The sequence below is a fragment of the Dasypus novemcinctus genome, chromosome 27 (genome assembly GCF_030445035.2).
Source record: "Dasypus novemcinctus isolate mDasNov1 chromosome 27, mDasNov1.1.hap2, whole genome shotgun sequence".
Taxonomy (NCBI): Eukaryota; Metazoa; Chordata; class Mammalia; order Cingulata; family Dasypodidae; genus Dasypus; species Dasypus novemcinctus.
The window spans coordinates 44142994-44163938 of NC_080699.1; the positions used below are offsets into that span (position 1 = coordinate 44142994).

Sequence of the window (20945 nt, forward strand, 5' to 3'; positions counted from 1 at the left end):
TTTAAACGCCCACTGCATACTCGGCTGTGGGCTCAGCGTGGGACACCGACGCTCACCAGATAGAAGCCCCACGCTCTCCCCTTTCACCCCAGCAAACTGGGAGGTGGAGGGACCTGGCGCAGGTCACAGGTGGTGGGTCAGGGTCCGAGTCCGAGCTCCTGGGTCCTCCTGGCCTCTGCTCTAGGAGGCCACTGCACCCTGGTGGCACACAGGGAAACCAAGCGCCCCCCCCCCCCGGGTTCCCAGGGAACAGTGCCCCCCTTCTCTTGAGGCCCCAGCTCAGAGGCTGGCCCTTCCCACCCCACAGTCTAGCCGATTCAGTTACAGAAGTCCTGAGCCCTGTGGCCAAGAAAGACAGACCAGGCTGAGGGGTGGGCCCGTCCCTGGGGCAGCTGACCCTGGGGGAGGGGATGCTACACTCTGGGCAGCGGCTGGGCCCGAGGGCCAGGCTGGCGGGCTGCGAGCGGGCGGCGTGGCGTGAGTGCCGGCCTCCAGCCTCGTTAGTGCAGCCTCCTGGGGCCTCCTCCTCCTCCTCCAGGCTCCAGACTCCCAGCCCTGGGGCCCGCTGTCTAATAATACCAGCGACAGCCACCGCCACCTCCATCTGCCGGCCTAAAAATAATCCCTGCGGAGTCCAAAAACAGGCACAGCCCCCAATCGCCCCCAATCCCTCCTCCTCGACACGCCGGGAGGCGCCAGGAGATCCCGGGAAACCAGCAAACTCGGGGCTCCCCCAAAGTGGGGGAGGCGCCTGAGGGGCAGCGCGCGGGAAGCGGGGGCGGAACGCCCTCCACCCGGAGCACGGCCGCTGCACTCTGAAAGCGAGGAGGGGGCGAGGTGGCGGTGGGTCCAAGCCCCTGCTCGTCCCTCCGGGAGGCAGGGCGCGGGGGGCCACCCTGGCGGCCTCCACGTCCAGGAGGGAACCCCCGGCCCCCCTCCAGGGCTGCCCAGAGGAGAAGGCCGCACCCTTCCAGGGCCTGCACCAGCGCCTGCAGTCTGTGGGCTCGGCAGCCAGAGGCCGAGCAGGCCTGAGCATGGCCCTGGCCGGGACCCCTGCGAGGGCCTGGAGGGGCGCCTCTCCCAACCCGTGGTGCTGGGCTCCCCGCGGCCACGGAGATGCTCCTGGGCCTCCACCCACTCTCGGCTTGGCTGGCCTTCCCAAGGCCTCTCCTTGGGAGCCCACAAGACGGACATCTGCTCCTCGGCCCCAGCGCCCCTCCCTTCCTCAGTCGCAGCCAAAGAGCCCTGCCCCACCCAACCAGCCCAGCCTCCCGTCCTCCCTTGGCCTGCGCCGCACGCCCACGTGGGACCCAAGGCAGCCCAGGCCCGCGCCTCCGGGAAGGGGACCGGACAGACACGCTCAAGCAGTTGGGAGATCCGACTGGTGCCAAAGAAACGCCCCCAGGGCGACACACGTGGGGTGCATGCCCCTGTCTGCGAAGTCTATGTGGCCAGATGGGGTGCACAGGGGCAGGGGGAGTGAGGGCAGCCCCAGAGGGGCTTCCCAACCAGAGGGCCTCCCTCCCATCCCCGGCCCAAACCCTCACGGAGGCTCTGCCCCGTTCGCCAGTCCCTGCTTATTCACATGAGAAAAGAGAAAAGCAGGAGGGTTCCGAAGAAAACTAGGTCAGCTGCCGGTGGCACCCAGGGGCAGCGCCCCAGACGGGGGCCGGAGCCGCCCCGCCACCCTCAGCATCCGCCCCACCCACTCAGGGGTGGTCCCTCTCGACCTGGGGCAGGGGCCCGCCTCCCCGGAAGCCGTGCCGCTGATGGCACCCCCACACACAGGCTTTCTCGCCCCCATCCCCTCTGGGGCCTCAAGTGTTCCTCAGTCCACCTCTGGGGCTGGGGCCTCCAACTCTGGAAGCTTCCAGGCCATCCAGACTTAGGAGCAGGATGACGATGAGAGGAGGAAGAGGGAGAGCCAGGTCAGGGCACTCGGAGAGGACCCACCTGTGCACGCAGACCCCTCTTCAAGGACCTCCCTGTCCCGCCACAGCCCGTCCACGTGTGCATGCACAGGCATATGCACATGTGCGCCCAAGTACACACACACACGTGCACACACCCCCCCTCTGTGGACAGCTGGGAGCTCTCACCAATTAGAGCTCTTTTTACCATTCAGGCCCACTCGTCAAACCAGCTGCTTAGCCCACCCTCAGCAGCAGACAAAGGTCTCCTCTCTCCTGGGCCCCTGATCTCCAGGCTATGAAGGCCACACTATGGAAGGGGTGCAGAGAAGACTTTCACAAAAGAGAGCCACTGTTGCATCCCCACCGAGCCCCCCAGGGGCTCTCCCCCACCCCCAGCCCATCCACGGGCACAGCCAAGGGGACTGTGGTGGAGGTGGGCCCCCTGCCAGCCTGAGAGAGGGCCCCAGGCAGCCCGGGAGGCCGCGTGGCCAGTGCCCCGGCTGGGGTGAGAGCAGAACCAGGCACCGTGGCAGGGCAGGGCACCCGGATGGAGTGGCGGAAAGGGGCTGGCCTTCGGCGTCTCTGCAGCCAGGCAGCTTCTGCTCCCCGGGGGACCCGGAGGCTGGCTTTCTGTCTTAGAGCCCTAACATGAAACCACCCCGGCTCCAGGGCCTGCCAGCGCCAAGGCCAGCTCGCATTGGCCACAGGCCAGCAGCAGAAAGCGGATCCTCCCCACCGCCCCTCGGCCATGCCCTTTCTGACCCAGCGCCTCTCCAGCACAGGGCACCGGCTGCAGACACTCCCCTGCCTCCAGCACGCCTGGGCCTGCACACGCAAACACGCGCGCCCGCACCTTTGCCACTTGCAGGCCAAGTCCCTCTCAGCTGACAGGCTGCCTGTGAGGGCCTTTTGGCAGTCTCCCCCACTGCCAAAAGGAAGGGGTTTACCAAGGTGAGGCAGAGAGGAAAAGGCAGTGGTCCCGCTCCCAGCAGGACGACAGCACCCCATGATACTTGGGGCACGACCCTCGGATAGTCCAACCTCAGGACTGGAGGACGGGGGTACAGCCTTTGGAATAAAGGTCCAGGCGATCTCCTCCTCTCCCTGAGGCCCAGAGGCCAGGAGTGTGGCCCAGGACCCCTGCAGAGTGGGGAAGCCCCCAGCTTGGGGGACACAGATCTGGGGTGCTGAGATGCCAGTCTCCATCCTCCAGACACAACCACCCCCAGGCCTTCTTTCCCCACGACCTCCCAACCCCTCCCATCGCCTCGGTCCCCTCCCAGCCCCAGGACCACCCTGTTCCTACCTCTGCCCCCAACCACAGGTCCTCCAAGCAAACTTCTGAGCTGACTTTACTAGGTCCCAGCCCAACACCCCAAAGGGGTCACCCCTCCTTCACCTCTGCACTTGAGTGGCCTGACTTTCAACAAACCCAACGAGTGGCATCTCAAAGTCCCTCCCCCTGGGAATCCCAACCTCGGCCTCAGGGGACCACCCCACCCTCCCCAGGAGGTCACCTCTGCTGGGGCAGGGCCACCGAGCCTCCCCAGAGCCTCAGCAGTATCAAAATCCGGCTGAGCTGCTGCACGGGCCCCCCTGCCCTTCCCTGGGTGGCAGGGATGCAGTCCACGCCGGCTCCCTGCATCCCCCCTCTGGCCACGGACAAAACCCCAGCATGGCAGATCATTCAAAGGGTTCCCAAGCAGCCCGGAGGCCTGCACACCTTCCCACGTCTCCCTGCATGCAAAGGAACAAGGGGTTCTCCCCAGACAAGGTCAGCCCTTGAAGGGAGGGGGGGGCTCAGCTCTGCAGGTCTCTCCAGATAAACGGGCAGCCCTCGCACTTCCTCCCAGCTTCCCTTGCCCCACAGGACCCCAGCGAAGAAATCAAGACAGGGCTCTGGAATCCCAGAGACGAAATCATCACAACAGCAATAAATTAAAACGTTAGCATGTACTGAGCACTTACTATCTCACAGGCAGCCACTCATTTCTTTACAGCACGAATGTCTACAAGCATTGTTAATGCCACTTTCCACTGAGGCAGGGGACATTCGAGAGATGGAGCACCTTGCCCAAGGTCACAGGTCCAGCGAGGGGCAGAGCCAGGCGGCATCCAGATATGGGACTCCAGACCTGGGGCCCCAATCACACACACTGAGGCACGTCAGGTTCAAAGGACCTCCAAGGTCAGTCCCCGGCCTCCAGGCTTGGCTGCACATCAGTCCACCCCAGACAGAAGACATAAGCACCCAGAAAGAAGACATATATCCTTCATGCCCGATAAGCCTCAATGCTGGGAAGTCCTTCCTTCTGTCTTACCATCCTATGTACTGGTGCAGTATAAACCCGTCTTCCTTTATTCTGTGCTTAAACTTGCAAAAAGTCCATTGCCCCCACCCTGGCTTCTCCGGTCTGGAGGCTGTTTCTGAGCCTCCCTTCCCTGTCTGTCTCTTTCCTGTTCAAAGACCCCAGCACATCCTCTTGTGCTTTCAGCAACAGTCCCACAGCAGGAACATACCAAACAGAGAGGGGAGGAAAGTAAGGGCACGGGAATGCGAGCAGGAACCGGCTGGAAGGAGCGCTGAGGCGAGGGAGTCAATTCTCAAGCACGAACCCTGCCCCCTCACGCCCAGCCCCAGCCCCTAAGCTTCGCACTCAGTCTGGTCTCTGCTTCCCCACCTGAGAAGTGGAGTTTTCAAATCATCCAGAGCTACATCCCACTTCGCCAAATCGCCCTTCCCTTCGCCCTCCTCCCGTTCTGTCTCAGCACCCCCCCCCCACAATAGTAAAGGAAATATTCCATTCCGAAACTTTCTCAAATCCTCCTCATCCTCCCTGTCCCCACCATATCCCCAGACAAGGTGAGGGGACCCCGTAAAAGACGCCTCCGGCTAGCGCCCTGGCGGGGCTTCGCGGCTGAAGGGTCCTGCCCGTGGACTTGAGCCCGCCCCCCGGCCCTTTCTCCCCGCGGCCATCTCCTGCCGGCTAGGTGAACTTGCCCGCAGCCGGGTGGTGTCTGCGCGCTGAACACCGTGAGCTGGGAGTCCTGGAGCCCTCCAGGCTCCGCTCCGACTTCCATACAAGGGCCGAGAGCTGGGGAGCCACCCAGAGGCTTGTGGGGCGCTTTGCCCGCTGCAAAGCAAAAGCCCGCGCGCTCGCATCCCCCAACTCTCTGTCTTCGTCCCTACACCGCCCCCCACTCCAGCTCCAGGGGGCTAAGAGAGATTAGGGAGATCCCACCTCCACCGGGAGATCCGGCCGGGACAACCCCTCCACCCGCAGCCGGCCCGCTTCCCGACGGGAGGGGCGGGGTGTGCGCGTGCTGAGCCATGGGGCTCCCGGGGGACTTCGGCCCGGCCGGGGGCAGAGGGCTGGGCATGGGCGCCTATCAGGGCGACAACACGGCCACTGCTCCAGGTCGCCTGGGGACCCCAGCCTCATATGCTCTTTTCTTCCTCCGGGCTCAGTGCGCCCCTCGCCAAGGCCACCAGAGGCCCCGACCCCGGAGGCCGAGGCGGGTACGGCCCGGAGGGGCGCCGGTGTGCGGGCACCGCGGGTCCTCCCGGCCGGGGTACTAGAAGGGCAGGCGCTGCGGGGCGAGAGCGGGCCGGGGTGGCCGGCCGGCTGACCGCCAACTCCCCGAGCCACGCCAGGAGGGCCGTCTGCGCCGCAGGGCTCCGGGAGGCGGCCCGGGGCGGGAGGCGGACGGCCCGCACGTCCTCGGAGCCCGGCGCCGGGCTCTCGGCGCGCTGCCAGCGGAGCCCGCGCGCCCTGCCCTGAGTCGGGGCTCGGCGGGCAGGGCGCGCGGGCCGGGGGCCCGGGGCCCGGGGGCGCTGCACTTCAACTCACCTTGAGCCGCGAGCCCCGCGGCGCCGAGCACACTTGCTACCAAAGTGGCCACATAGCAAATCATAGTAGAGCCGCCCGCCCGCCGAGCGCGTCATCCCATCGCAGAGCTGCTGCCGCCCGCGCCGCTAGCAGCGAGCCCGGAGAGTGGGCGCGGCGGGCTGCTCACGGCCTGCGCGCGTCCTCCCGCAGCGCGGCCCGCGCGCCCCCCATGTCCCGCGCAGCCGCCGCCGCCGCCGCAGCTCGCCCGCCCGTCCGCCCGGCGCCGCGGCCCCGCACACTGCCGGCTGCCCGGCCCCCCGGAGCCCATTTCTGAGCTCGGGCCGCCCCCGTCGCGCGCCCATTGGCCGCCGCGCGCCCCGCCCGGGCCCGATTGGCCTGCGCGCCTGCCCGTCGCGCCGCGCAGGAGACGAGCCCCGTTTTCAAGGTGCGTTGGAGTGTGGCGATCGCAGCGCCGCAGAATCATGCGCATTGCCAGGGATGGCGAGAGCGGCCGCGCTCCGCGGCTCTGCTCGCGGCTCGCGCTGCGGGGCAAGTTCCGGGCCTGGCTCCCGGGACCCTGGGCGTCTCCCCTCCCCCGACGGGACTGAGAGGACCGGGCCCCTGCCCGCCCGGGGAGCCCAGCGCCCGGTTTCCACCCTGCGAAAAGCAGTTCCCAGGAGATCGGTGCTGATTGAGTGCTGGGGGAACCCGGGAATGGGCAGCCCGGGCAGGCTGGGGACGTCCTTTGCCGGAGATCTTTCCAGAGGGATCCCGCGCGGCCTCCCCATCCCCACTCCCCGCCACACACGGGCTTCGGTCGGAGCAGCCCCCCACCCCAAAACGTGATGTTAAGTTTAGGCTCCATCCACCCCGAAGGCAGGGGGATGACTAGCATGACCTCTGAAAGTCGCTAAGATTGAGAATGAGTCATGATTGGCTCAGCTGCGAGGGGGCCACGGACCCCTCTGGAACAGACCTACGCACGCACTTCCGCCCCCGAGCAGGTCATCATTGCTCATCATCACTAAATCTCAACTTTGAGCACTGCAAGTTTTTTAAATTTTTTCCGTTTCTCCTAAAAAGGGCCGCCTCCTCCTGCACTTGTTTCCTCCTCTTACCTTACTCAGAGCCTGGCCTTACTCAGCAGCTGCCAACAGATGCACGGGGGCAGGGGCAGCTGGGAGTCGGGCATGGAGGGGACCCAGGGAAAGAGGGAGGTCGGCTCCTGTTCCTAGAAAGGAAGCCAGGTGAGGCAACGCAACGGTCTCCGTAGTCCCCCATCTCTCCGGCTAGCCTCTCCCCAGCCCCTCCCCTTAATGCGGTTGAATTTGCAGAAGGAATATAGGAGTGTCATGGAAACATCTACTACGAACAGTCACCTCACACTAGCATTCTCAGGCTGCATTGAAGATGCTTCTTGTTCTTTCAAGGAGTGAAAGCAGTAGAGAGAGGCACTCCCTAGGATGGGCCCTTGGCCAAGGAAGAGAGACGCAGGGGTAGCTCAGGAATTTCACTCTCAAAGCACTCATTAGCCACAAAGCTCTGGCTCTAGGGCATGCAGCTCCCAAAAGAACTAGAAGGAGACTTGCTCCTGGGAACACACACACATACACTCACATCTAAAGGGGTCTTGAAGACTAGAGGAACTGTCCTCTCTGAAACCCTACCTTCTTAGCTCACTGCCAATCACAAGGTGGGAAGCTGGGGAACCACCCTGCCTCCCTCTAGCCCACTCCCACCAACACCACACACACACACACACACACACACACACACACACCCCTCCCCAGCAGCATTCAGGCTGAGCTTCAAGTTCCAGCATCTGGATATAACATGGAGGATCAGAGCTCTGGAAGAACCACCTCCTCTACCCACCCACTCCTCTTAATACAAACCTACTCAAGATGTAGAACTCTCCCTGCGCCTCTGCTTTACGTTCTCTTGCTCTGTCAAGATGCCTTCATAGGGCTAAGAAGTGGGTTGGGAGCTCTAGGACCTCACTAATGCACTAACTCCCAATCATACTTGGCAGCAGCAGCTCCAGCCCCAGCCCACTCTTGCCGTTCACTTCTTACCTCCTTATTGGTCCCACAAGACCTCTTTGTAGAATCTGCGTTGGGCCAGTTGTTGGGACAAGTTGCTTATAAGGATGAGCGGCAGTTCTAAGTCAAAGCAATTTACTCAAAATAAATACCAGAGAGCATGTTTGGTGTTTACATAACTAGGAAACTGTATTAGCTATCTTGCTCTACAACAAAGCATTCCAAAATGCTTGAAACAACAAGTCATTTCTTCACTCACAAATCTGAAATTTGGGCAGGGCTTGGTGGGGACAGCTCTTCTCTGCTTCATGTGGCATCAGTTCAACTCAGGGGTGGAAGATCTACTTTCAAGATGCGTCTCATGGCTAGCAAGTGTCCAGGGCAGTGGTCAAAGGGCTCCACTTCCTCTCCATGTGAAGTTCTCCATGGGCTGCTTGGGCTTCCTCACAGCATGGTTGCAGAGTTCCACACCCAGCATCCCAATAGAAGATATAGTACTTGTTAAGTCTCAGCCTTGGGAGGCACACAGTATCACTTCTGCCTAAGTCCAAACCCTCCCCAACTCAAAGGTAGAGAACATAGATCCCTATCCCTCCATAGGGTGTCAAAGTTACATTGTAAGAAGAGCCTGTGGACTAGGGATGACCAGACACTATAGGCCAGGCACACAACCCCATGAAACCAGCACCCCATCAGCAGGTCTTGTTTGGAATATATGATTATCTATTTCCCCGTTATAATAGAGTTAAACTCATTTATAAATTCCATACTCATGATTCTTCTATCCCTTTTATTTGAACCTATGATTATCACTATACCCATTAAATATATGTCTCAGAGACTTAAATCTTCGGTCTTTTCATATGCCAGTTAAACCCTGATTCCCAGCAGAGTTTTGGCCAACATCTACTTTGCAGTTCTTTGAACTTGTCCAGGACAACTAACAAAATGTGATGATGGACAAGTCTCATCCCAAAAATCAAAGAGTACCTACAACTGTAAGTAAAACAATTCCTTCCATCTGTCCCATAATATCTAAGCCCCTTCTCAGTGTGAAGCAGAACAAATATCTCCCCAGATTCCTCAAGATTGAGGAATGGACAAAATAAGGGGCAAGTGCAACCATGGACCAAGGTAGATTCATTGTTATTATAGTTATTAGTGTGTGGTAATGGAAGAACTTTAACACTGATATAAAGATAGTGGTTACAGAGGTCCTGAGGGGAGGGGCAGGGAAGAATAGGTAGAACACAGGGCATATTTAGAGAATCGGAATTGTTCTGTATGATACTGCAATGACAGACACATGGCATTATACATTTGTCAAAACCTATAAAAACTGCACAGCACAACGTATAATCCATCATGTAAACTATAGACTTTGGTTAGTAGCAATGCTTCAATGTTGGTTCATCACTTGTAGCAAATGTACCACACTAATGTAAGATGTTATTAATAGGAGAAAATGGGTGGGGAAGGGGATGGGTTATATGGGAATCCCCTGTATTTTCAATGTAACTTTTCTACAATCAAAAACTTCTCTAAAAATAAAGTTAATTATTTTTTTTAAAAGATGACACCTTAAATTACACAGTCAAACCACTACCACCAAAAAAAGAAGAGCCTGTGGGATGGAAGATAATGTTGCAGCCTTTTTGCAAAATAAAATTCTGCCATGAAAGCAGTCTCCAAAGATAAGTAAAAAATGGACCCTAAAGAAATTCCTAGAAAGAACATATCTGGATCTTATTTTCTCACTTTAATTCACGCTTCCCCTTCCAGGCCAGGCATACAGGCATGTGCTCTTGACCTTTGTAAAAGTCTACCCATTTGTGAAGCAAATCCTTTGTCCTTGCTTATATCTTAAAACATCAGAGACCAGTCAGCATGTTTTCAAAGAACTTGAAAGGAGAGAAGAAAATAAACAAGGTAAATAAGATTTCTGAAATACAAATATCTGCTCTTAAGATCTGATGCTGGAGAAGTGGAGAAGGGCTTATAGGATTCTCAAACTCTCTTATCATAAGAATTTACATCGAGACTCAAAATGCTACAGAACTTTGCAGGCACCTTGCTTGACTTCTATTCCAGCTCTCTGCTTGTCTCTTGGACAGGTGGTCTCTGATCATAAGTTGTTTTTCTGGCCCCCAGTAACTATTCTAACAGTGTACTTTGCCCTCTCAAAATTAAATTCCTGGAGACTTTTCCTATTAAATTCAAACCTCAATTTCTCCTGGATGCCAAAACTTGGTTAAGTGGTATCTACTGAGTCCGAGACTGATCCAGTCCTTCCTGGCTTGAGACACCTGCTCTGACCGACCATGGGATCCTTTTATAAGGTCCTATCCAGATGAGATCCCAAGCACAGGAAGGGGGTCTACCAGAACCCCATCCATTGCAGCGCAGCAGTCCATTGTTTTGCCTTGCACTCACCCTCACAGTATATGGTAGGTGCAGCACACCTGTGAGGGGGCCTGAGGTGACCTTTCCTCACCATCTGCCTTGGTCATATATGCATGCAGAGATATGCATACAAATAGATGCAGAATAGAATTGTCTCCTGCCAAGCCTTAAGGGCAGAGTTTTTTGTGATGTTTCTGTGCCATCTTAAGTAGAAATTACTTGATAAAGAAATCAGTTCCTGGAACTTTAGCCAAGGTCATTTCTTTGTCTGCTCTTTAAAGGTAAACCTGGCCAAGAAAACACACTAATCCTTGCCCAAGAAAGAAAGATCCATAATTTAGGATAAATTTATCTGGAAACCCAGATAGATAGGACGCTCAGGAGTACCAAGCCCTCCCCTCCTTCTCCGTGGCTTACTTCGTGTTTTTGTGATTTAATGTAGGGGTGCACAAAGGAGGTTTTCTCTGCTCTGCCTCAGATTTATCCCTAACTCAAGAGCCCTCACCTTGCCAAGAGCTGTGATTTCCAGGACATTCAAGGCAACTTTGGCCAAATGAGCATGTCCTTGCCTGCCCCTGGCTGAGTGCCTTAGAAGGAGGTACAGGACAGACCGACAGTAGTGCCCTCATTCACACACCCCGGCCCTCGGGGCTCTGCAGAGAACTGGTGTCAGGGCTCCACTAAACCATCCCAGCCCTGGCCCTGGTTAAGTGTGGGGTCTTAGTTGTTCCCTCTTGCCTCAGTTATAGTTTCCCCCTCTCTCAAGGGCTAGATGAAGACGATCAGAAGTAAGGCGTGCAGGAGAGAGGGATCAGAAAGTCTTCATGCATGGTTTCTGTGTCTCCGACAGGCTCTAAGAAGTTACAACCCAATCCTGAGCCCCTGTTACATCATATAGGAAACAAATTAGACCTGGCTTTATCTCAAAATGCTCCTAAATGGCCAGGAGTTCCAGTATGGTTAGACATCTGAAGCCACCAAATAGAAGGTTCCATAGAGGCATGGGACTCAAGCAACGGGCACATTGAAACTGGCAGCAGGGACTTGATGTGAGCAGAGGATAAGGAAGATATGGGAGTCAGCATGAGTAGGTCATGTTCTAATGCAGGGAGTGGGGAGAACAAGGACCTAGGCTCAAGAAGCGTTCAAAAGAATTCTTCATTAACAAGGAGCTGCTGGATATCTCCTTTGTAGTCAGCGCTATACTAGGCATTATGGAACGTTGAGAAAAAGCAATATCCTTTGGGAGCCGAGTGTCTAGCTGGAAAGACAAGCCTGACCACATGGACCACACTTAAGAAGTTCTGTCATTCTGGACCCTGGAGAGAGATTGTCACACTGACCTGAATTTCTGATAGAAGCTCAGGATGGTGGAGATGGTGGAGATACATGAGAGCTGAGCTAAGTATTAAAGGATAGGAAGAAATAGAATGGAAAAAAGAAGAGCCTGCAGGCCAGAGAGAGCCCTGGTTTCTAATCCCTTGGGGCAGGGGCTGATGGAGCTAATTTATTACTCTCTAGAATCCCTAGAACTTAGCACATAGTGGGTGTTCAATGAACATCATGACGAATGAATGGAAGTAACAATAAATTAATGGGGCTGGCATATTGGTGACATGAGGGAGAGCCTGTCATGCTCAGAGCAGAGTGTGTTGGTTGAAAATGAGGAAATAAGGTCAGTTAGAAAAAAGGAGAGTAGGCAAAGAAGAGTAACAAGAGTGAGGGTGGGGCCCATTGGAGCGGAGAGGGGAGCGGGTGGGCAACCAATCTGAGCCTCAAGAAAGGCCAAGGAGAAAGCATCTCTCCTGGCTCTAAGCAAAAGAGAGGGACACCAGGGGTGGGGCTGGAGAATGAAAAGAGGACCCAGTGAAGCTGGGGGTGGGGGCGGCTGTGCTTCTGCTTTGGATCCACAGATGGAGACGCTGGGGCGGGTTGGGGGGAGGGGGGGGAAGAAAGCAGGCCCTGGAGCCGCAGCTGGAGGGTTGGGGGTATATTCCAGCACACAGTTGACCCCAGCCCCCTCATTCCTGGACCCCTCCACACGTCGTTCTCAACCCCACACAAAAGGGCCTTGTGTGGGAGAAGCGAGGACTTTGCAAATGCATCTTTATTCTACTGCCACCCCCTCCCCACCCCTTCCCCAGAGCCTTGGCATAAGCAGCACCCCACCAGGTGCAGGAAACAGGAAGAGGGGCTGGGGCCAGACAGGAGCCCAAGGTCAGAGGGACACATCAGCCCTGCCTCCCTGTCCCTGCTCCTTCCAGCAGCTTCCCCTCCACCCTCCTCCTTGGCTGCTCCCTCTAACCTTGGCTCTGTCCCTCCGCCACATCCTTCTCTCACTTCCCTCCTCTCCTCAATGTCCTCTCCTTCCCTTCCTCTCTGTTTCTGCCCTTGGTGGGTTTCAGAGTGGTACTGAGAGCCTAGAGACAGGACCAGATTTATTCTTGGAAGAAAACATCCATGACAGAGGGTGCCACAGCAACGAGTTTCCATGGTGCTTGGACACAAGGCAAATACAGCATAGAGGAGAGACTGCTGGGCTCAGGGTCAGAAGGCCAGAGTCCCAGCCCTGCCTCCCTCACCAGCCACGTGTCCTTAAGCAAGTCACGCAACTTCCCTGAGCCTCACTGGAAACTCTGTGAGTGTGCAGCCATTTAATCTGCTTGCACAGATATATATTGTGTACCTATCTGAGTCAAGCACCCTATTCAGTGCAGGTTGAACAATGCAGACATGGTTCTTGCTTTCACAGAACTTACAGTTATTCGGCAATAGGGTTATTCAGAAGTAGAGAATGAGCTAAGGAGTCAGTGCAATGGGCAGTCCACACACAGTACGTGTTCCAGAGGTCTCGGGTGAACGAGGTAGACTAGAAGTCCAGTGAAGAGAGCACACTCTGTTCTCCATATTCCCTCACCCCAGGGGTGATGGCTGTCATTAAAATTAGAAGAGGATGCAGAACCTCTAACCTCACCTGGTACCCAGTGTCTGTCTCTAGGTAGTTAGAAACTAGGGGACAATATGCGATAGTGGTGATTCATCTACACGGGAGACAGCTTAACCAAACCCGGGAAGGCCCCACTGTTTGGGAGACTCGTGCACGCAGGCTTGAGAAAGGTGTGTTTCTGTATCTATATGGGAATAGTGGTGGTGATATGTAAATAGGAAAGGAAAAAGGGTTATCCAGAACCCTGATTTCTGAAGGGTTAGAAGCTAGGCTCCTTTTCACTACCTTTCTAGGAAACCAACTTTGAAGAGCAAATGCCTGTGGTCTTGGGGGTGGCTAAAGCTGCCTAGCCAAGAGTACAGCTGCCAGGGAAGCCCCAGGCAGGAGGGGACTCTGGAAGGAGGCCAGTGGAGGCATTGAAAAGAGAGTCTCATGGGGATCGGTCACAATGAGCCCATAGAAGGAGGAATGTGGAGGGAAGGGGGACAGAGGGGGGCGGCTGCTGCGCCGGGCTGGCGGCTCTCCGGGCAGCTTCCCAAGGTTAATCGAGGGGCACGGAGCAGCCTCTGTGACATTCCAACAAGAGGGAGCTGGTTTGAAAAGGGTGTTTGCTCTGGAGAGAAGGAGCCTTTCTCTACCCCGGGCTGCTGTTCCTTTATGGAGCTTCTCTGAGGCATGAGCCCTGAAAGAGAAGTGTGGGGTGGGGGGGCCCAGGATGGATGGGACGTCGTTCATCATCCAGGCAAGGTCCACCCTTGGCAGACCAGAAGAGGGTCGGGCTGGCTCACCATCCTTGGGCCCGTGAGAGGACGGTAACTGGGGAGGCCCTGTGCATGGGCTCCTAGAGGTATGACAGGTGTATGGGTATATAGAGAAAGGGGAACCTGAGTATCAGCTGAAGATTTTGTGGTATTTTAGAAGGAGGGGAATCAGGAGTTTACAGCCTAAGAGGAAAGGGCGGCACTTCCCAAACTCAAGGCCCTGCCTCTAGGTTGGAGGGTTTGGCATAATCAGAAATGCAGAGGCTTTCACCATATGGTGTGTTAATACAACTGAAGCCCACATCTCTCCACAAACACACACACACGCAGCACATTACACACAGTGTGTTTAACCCACACACTGCAGGAACTCACACACTTCTGTGCAAAGTCACACACGCACGCCCGTGCAGGGCATGCCTGGGCACACACTCACACCCAGAATCTCCTCAGAAAACTGCACACGCTGTCTGCAGAGCCCGCTCCCTCTTGTGCTCGTACGGACAAAAGTGTGCCCCAAGCCACGCTCCACCAGGCTTATGCCCGCCCCCCACAGCCTCGGGACCTCAGGCCTCCCACACCCGCGCCCCTGGAACACTCTCTTCCTGCCCGTGTCGGGCTCCAAGGAGGCTTGTCCACGTGAAACATCTTCCTCACACTCGCCCCGGGCCTAGAGTTGAGGTTGGTTAAGACTTCACCTGCCTCCTTGTCTCTGGGGTACCTGGTTCACCCCCAACCCTCCCCCCAACACGCCCCTTTATAGACACGGGGTGACAGCCCCCAGTAGGTGGCGCCAGCTGGAGTTTCATGGATCCAGGATTTGTCTTGAGGGCAAATCCACATTTCTGGGAGAAAGAGAGGCCGCACTGTGTCGGTGGCAGAGCCTTGTGAATGGGTCTACCAAGAGCACCAGGTCAAGGAAAGCCATCCACAAGGAGGAAGACAAAGAGTCAGAGCCTGGGAGACCCCGGAAGCAGGGTATTAGGCATAGAAAAGAGGAGGGAGGAGAGCAGGCGGTCAGCCTCTGGGTCGCTGTCAGAGGTTGGCCGTGTGCGTTCACAGTTGGTGTGCACGGGGGAGAGCGTTCGCGTGCACACTTGAGCCCTGTGTGCCGGTGGATACGGGCGAAGTAGGTGTGAATAGGCTCCGCATGCAGGTGTTTGCAAGTGAACACAGATGTGTGTGTGTGCATCAGCATGTCCTGCTGTTTATGCTGCGGCTGGTGGGGTGGGGAGGGGGGTGGCAGAGAGGGAAGCAAAAATGAAGCAGAGCAAAGCAGTGCCCCCCACAACCCGCGCCCACCAGCGTCTCCCAGACCCCAGTCCTTAACCTCCTCCCACACACCCTGCGCACCACACACCCTCCGGGGACACATGCACGCTCTCACACCACCCACGCAGACAGGTGCCTGCCGCCACAGACGGACCTGCCCACCCACGCGCTTTCACACATACATGCGGGACCCGCCGAGAACCAGAGCGATGCGTTTGGAGGCAGTGGAGACACGGAGCCATGCCAGGTGCAGACCAGCTCTGCGTGCGCGCACACGCACCGACACACGTACTCACACACAATCTGTGCTGCACCTGCATATTCTCAGTGCCCCTTGCTCCCAGGAAAGGGGAAGAGAGAGAGGCTAAGAGGAAGAGATGACTCTCCTCTCTCGCACAACATTCTAATTTCTGAGCCTCTAGGGGTCGAAGAAAGAGGTGTGACTTGAAATCAGAGAGATTCCCCCCCCCCTTGTCTGAGGATTGTGTGAGGGGGGCATGGGCAAGGAGAACAACCAACCTAGCACTCCTCTGCCCGGGTCGGGAGCCAGGGTGGCACCCCCTGCCCTATGTGGGTCCAGCTGAGGTCTCTCAGCACTGCGGACAGCGCCTCAGCTAGCAGGGAAATTTTGCAGTTTGCAGGGCTGGAAGCCCACATTTGCATCTAAATGAGTAACTGGATTCAGTGCTCCTTTGACATGTCACTCAGCTTGAGGAGTCTTATAATCTGGGGTGAGGACACCTACATCGCAAAGCAGGTGGCTGTGCCCTACACGTGCCAAAGCAGACACTCAATAGAGTCAACTGCTCCAGTTTCCACCCTATGAAGGTGGATGGTCCGTGCAAAGAACACTGATCTGCTTGTTGAAATAGCATTGCCATGTTGTGGGACTAAGGGCCAGGAGATCTGGGTCCAAGCCCCAGCCCTGCCAAAGGTGAGCACTGAGAGCTAGGCAGACCAGGTACCTGTCTGCGTCTCAGTTTCCCCCTGGAATAATGGTAGCTAACAGACTGAGCTTCCCATACACCAGGCCCTGTTATAAGCACTTTCCAAAAATTAAGTCCTTGAATCCTTGTGATGTTAACTGGAGTGATCTATTATCCCCATTTGATAGGAGAAGAAATGGAGTTGCTTACCTAAGATCACACAAATAGAAGGGGCTGAGGCAGGATTGGAACCTTGCACTCTGGCTCTATAATCTGTGCTCTGAACTGTGACACCATCAACCTCCTTCGTGGCAGTGCTGCATGGATCAAGTGGCATCATGGGCACAAGCACAGTTTGAAGACTGCAAAGCAATATACAAATGTTAGGGTGCATGATTATGCATCCCAGTCTGGCTCATGCTATGAGTAATTGCATGAGAAGTGGGAACTGAGATGAATACAGGAAACAGGATGTGGAGGGTTACCATCTGGAACTGGCACATCACATTGAGAAGGGAGAAAGTGGTATAGGACAGGCCAAGAGGGCTAAGTGGTCACGAGTATCCTTGGTTGATATCTGGCTCTTTCTTCCATCCATCCATTACTAGCTTAGAGGTCAAATTACTTGTACCCTGCCCTTTCTCCACTCCTCAAACCACATGCCATCATGTAAACATTCTGCTTTGTCCTCGTACATGTCTCAGAAGTATATGCAAGTCAAAGGACCCCTATGGATTAGGGCAGGAACTTCAGCTGTTTCAAAGAACAGGGTGTGGGTATCAGGAACTTTGTCTGCAGCTTTCTGAAAAGGTAACCTCTTGTCCCTAGCCTGACTCATCCTGATATGACATGATGCTTTCTGGAGAAGGACCACTGACTCTCAGAAAAGAATCACTTCGTGTACATGAAGAAAAGCTCCATCTTCTCAGAAGCAACATGCCCCTCATCCTTAGTTAGCGCCCTTAGGGCTGAAGGGTCACTGGCCTTGGAGGAAGAACTTTCAAACCCATCACACCACCCCTACCTCTCTACTTGTCCCCAATCCCAATCCTCCTTTTCTCTCCATAATCCTGGTCAGTCTTACCCTTTCCCAGCCTCGTCCCTCCTGGGTGATGAATCCATTAGGACTTAGTTCTTTCTTTGTGCCCTTAAACTGACAAAGTGAGCCAAGGCATTTAGAAGAAATGGCTGCATCTGTCACCATCAGTAGTGCAATGAGGGTTCCCAAGCACTCCAAGCTCCCCTTTCATTCTTGCTCCTTTTCCATCTTCTTTTGAGTTCCCCTCCAACTCATTCTGGGCCCCCTGCTGCCAAGAAGGATACCATAGATTCATAGCCCAAGGAGAAAGAGTCTTGAGGAGACTCTACTAGATTCAAGGAGGCTGGAAGCTCCATGAGGGAGTTTCAGAGAACCTCAAAGTAACTTTGGTTTTAAGGAATTGCCATTTCCACCCTCTTCTTTATTCATGCCTTGGGTATCCCACTCTCTCCACAACTTCTCTTCTCTCCCCCCATACCTTGGGGTGACCCGATGCCCATCCTTCCTGATTTTCTCTTGGCAGTCATTTGGCCTTGCCCTGAGCTGGAGCCCCCTGCTTGCCTAATGTTCCTCTTCTTCTCCTTCCACTCCCTAAAGGTGTGTTTCTCTAAATGTGATTCCTAGACCACCTGCATGAGAAACTCCTTGGTCATGTTACAGCATTTAAGATTCTGAACCTCACCTCAGATCCACTCCAGACACACCAAATAGAACTTCTTAGGGTAGCCTGAGCACCTGTCCTCTACATTGTCTCCACTGTGACCTGGCCTAATGCGAAGCATGGAACACCCTTCAAAGGCATGTGAGCTTTTTTCTCATCAACCATTGTCTTAGCTTGCCAAAGAGCTAATGCAAAGTACCAGAAATGGGTTGGTTTCTATAATGGGAATTTTATTTAGGGTAAAAGCTTATAGTTCTGAGGCTGAGAGATGTCCAAATCAAAGAACCACCAGAGATGCTTTATTCTCACCAAAGTCAGCTAGTGGTGATCCTCGTGTCCTACCACATGGTGGAGATGACAGCTTATCTCTGTCAAGGTCCCTGCCTTCCCCTCCAGAATCTACCATCTCCCAAAGTTCAGCTGTGGACACCCAGGCATATGGCTCATCTCTTCAGCCTTTAGCTGCTCCATGGGCCCAGCCTTTTGGAGGCTTCATGCTTAAGCTTTTGCCTGCTAGCGATCCTCAGATCCTCTCTCAAATGGAAGGATCAAAAATGGCAGCTTCCTTTTTTTCTATGTGTCTATCTCTGTGTCTCCATTTATATAAAGCTCCAGTAAGGGAGGAGAGACCCAACTTGAGTCACCACTCATTGACATAGGCCAATCAAAAGCAATATAATCAAATGATCTAAAGTGAATCTAATGCAATCAAAGAGTACCATACCCACAGGAAAGTTTAGTTTAAGAACATAATCTTTTTGGGAGATTCGATAAATTCAAACCATTACAATCTTCATCCCTAGATGAGTAAAAGTCCTCATCCACACCTGCTCTGGGTCGTGTTGGAGAACGACTATCACACCCAAGAGTTGGGTCTGGACTGTGAGTCCAGCTTCACCACTAGTTCACGGTGGGAGCTTTGGCAAGCCACCTAGCATGTGGAGTCTCTGCTTTCTTATCAGTAAGATGGCACATGACACTAGCTCTTTTTACCTCATAATCAGGTTGTAAGGTTCAAATGAGAAAATAAAAGGGAACTGTTGAAAAGTGAGAAGTCTTAAATAAATAAGATGTGTGGGGCTGAACGTTCTGGTCTCTGTCAAGAGATTCCATTCCCAAACTGCAGAGCAGCCTGGCCTCCAGTCTCCCACAGTCCCTAGCTCTGGGCTCTGCTCTCAGAGGTTTCTGAGCCCAGTAGAAGAAAGGAGGCTGATCAGAGCAGCAAGCATTCAGGGAGGATTCCCGGGTCTCCTGGAGGAATGCTCCTCTCCACCCACACCCCAATTTTCCCAGGGGGCCCAGGGGCCCCTACCAAGGACAGCAGGCCAGCCCTCAGCATCAGCTCTTCTCCCTCTAATTACTCTTCACACACTCTGGCGCCAGGCCCTCCAACCAAATTACAATCGATTCTTCACTCCTCCTAGATCAATACCATCGACCCCAGAACTGGGAAGATGAATCCAAACTCACCTACAAGGAAACCAGCAGCCCAAGGCAGAGCCCAAAAGAGACCTGCCCACCCAAGCTCTGAATGTGCCCACACATGCACACACACACTCACTTATCCTCTTGTCCAAGGTGAATGATTGAGTATGGACATAAAATATACTGGGCCACATATTGATATTCACATGTAGACAAATAAATAGGTCACTGTATATACATTCTTAGACACTTTCATGTATGCATACACAAAATATACACATACCCACTCATACATGGGGGACATGGACACATGCCATTGACTAGAAGAAGAGGGCACTTTTGGAACCACAGAGAGCACGTTCTGCCCATGAGATCAGCATAACTCTAGCTCATCACCAGCCCCCTTCCCACCTGTCCTAGCTGCACACTCAGGAGCACGCCTTGCCCGTGAGTCAGAGATATGATGAGCCTGACATGCTTACGACAAAAGCCTTTAAGCAGAAGCACTTCTGCCAGTTGTGTGGGACTCTAGCTCCCACTTCTCCAGGGTGTGCTCTGCCTGTTAATCTCTCTGGGGGTGCTAGAGAAATGCCCAGTCACTTCTGCACCAGACAGGGCCCATTATAACTCATCCACTCTAACTCAGCTGGGCTCTTTCTATACCTCCATCCTCAGCAGAGTTTAGAGTACAGCTGCACCTGAGCCCCCAAACAACTGGAAATGGAGTGCCAAGTCTTACAGAAGCCAACCCAGATGGCAGCCACCAGCCCAGTTGCACGCAACACAGAGATACAAAGAGAATGTGAACTATAGAGAAGAAGGCAGAGTGGGGCCACCTGCTCAACGTAGCCCAAGCAGATGCCCAAGCCTCAGATCATACCCCTTGCCCTTCTGGTCAAGTTCGTCTACTATCCTCCACGAACCCCCATATCACTGGGAACTTTCCAGGTCCATCCCTAGGATAAGTCACAGGAACACAGAGCATCAGAAGTAGAAAAGCAGGTAGAGATGAGTCAGTCACTTCCCAACCCCCATTCTTTCAACGCACAAACTTCCTCAGTGGCATTCTCAACAAGCAACTTCCATCAGTTTCCTGGAACACCTTGGAGAATGAGGCCTCTTACCAAGCAGCCAGTTCTCTGGCTGAGCAGCTCTAAAATTCTCTCAAAGCAGAGTCAAAATCTTCCTCCCAGTAAGATCCACCAATTGGCATGGAGTAAAAAGAAGGTCATTTTAATTATAAATGTTGGCCTTTCTACTGAGGCTACTTAAAGGAAGGAACAGTGGTTTATATTTTTGTTCACAGTTCTCACTATGAGACTCTGGGCAGAGGCTGAGGACTGATACCTTAGGGGTAATCTCACCTTGGGAAAATATGCAGGTGATTTCAACCTCTCAAATACAGCCTCAGAGTTGTAAACCCTGCTAATTCTGTATTGTTGTGGGCATTGTTTGAACAGTCTCAAAACTGAACCTGCTTCTTTGCTCCTAGCAACTATGTACACACCAGTGTTTCTCCATTAAATCCCTTTCTGCTTAAAATATCTGGAGTGGAGTGTTTTTCCTTTACTGATCCTTGACATATAAGGTGCAAGCTTAAGTGAAGAACAGTTAAGGTGTCAGCTCAATTCAACAGTTATTTAATGAACCTGACCCCCTTCTGGGCATCAGGCTACAGGGACTACAGAGACAAGTAAGTCATGAGACCATGAAAGCAATGTCTAAT

At 54.5% G+C, this 20945-nt stretch overlaps 1 protein-coding gene across 1 annotated transcript in view; it reads right to left on the bottom strand.

Moving 5' to 3' along the window:
* IGSF9B (immunoglobulin superfamily member 9B) overlaps positions 1-5927 on the bottom strand; it is a 70937-nt gene extending 65010 nt beyond the window's left edge. Inside the window, 1 exon segment of the mRNA XM_058289493.1 lies at positions 5765-5927. Coding sequence (XP_058145476.1) covers positions 5765-5828 — 64 coding nt within the window. The 5' untranslated portion in view covers positions 5829-5927.
* Between the last annotated feature and the right edge of the window lie 15018 nt (positions 5928-20945).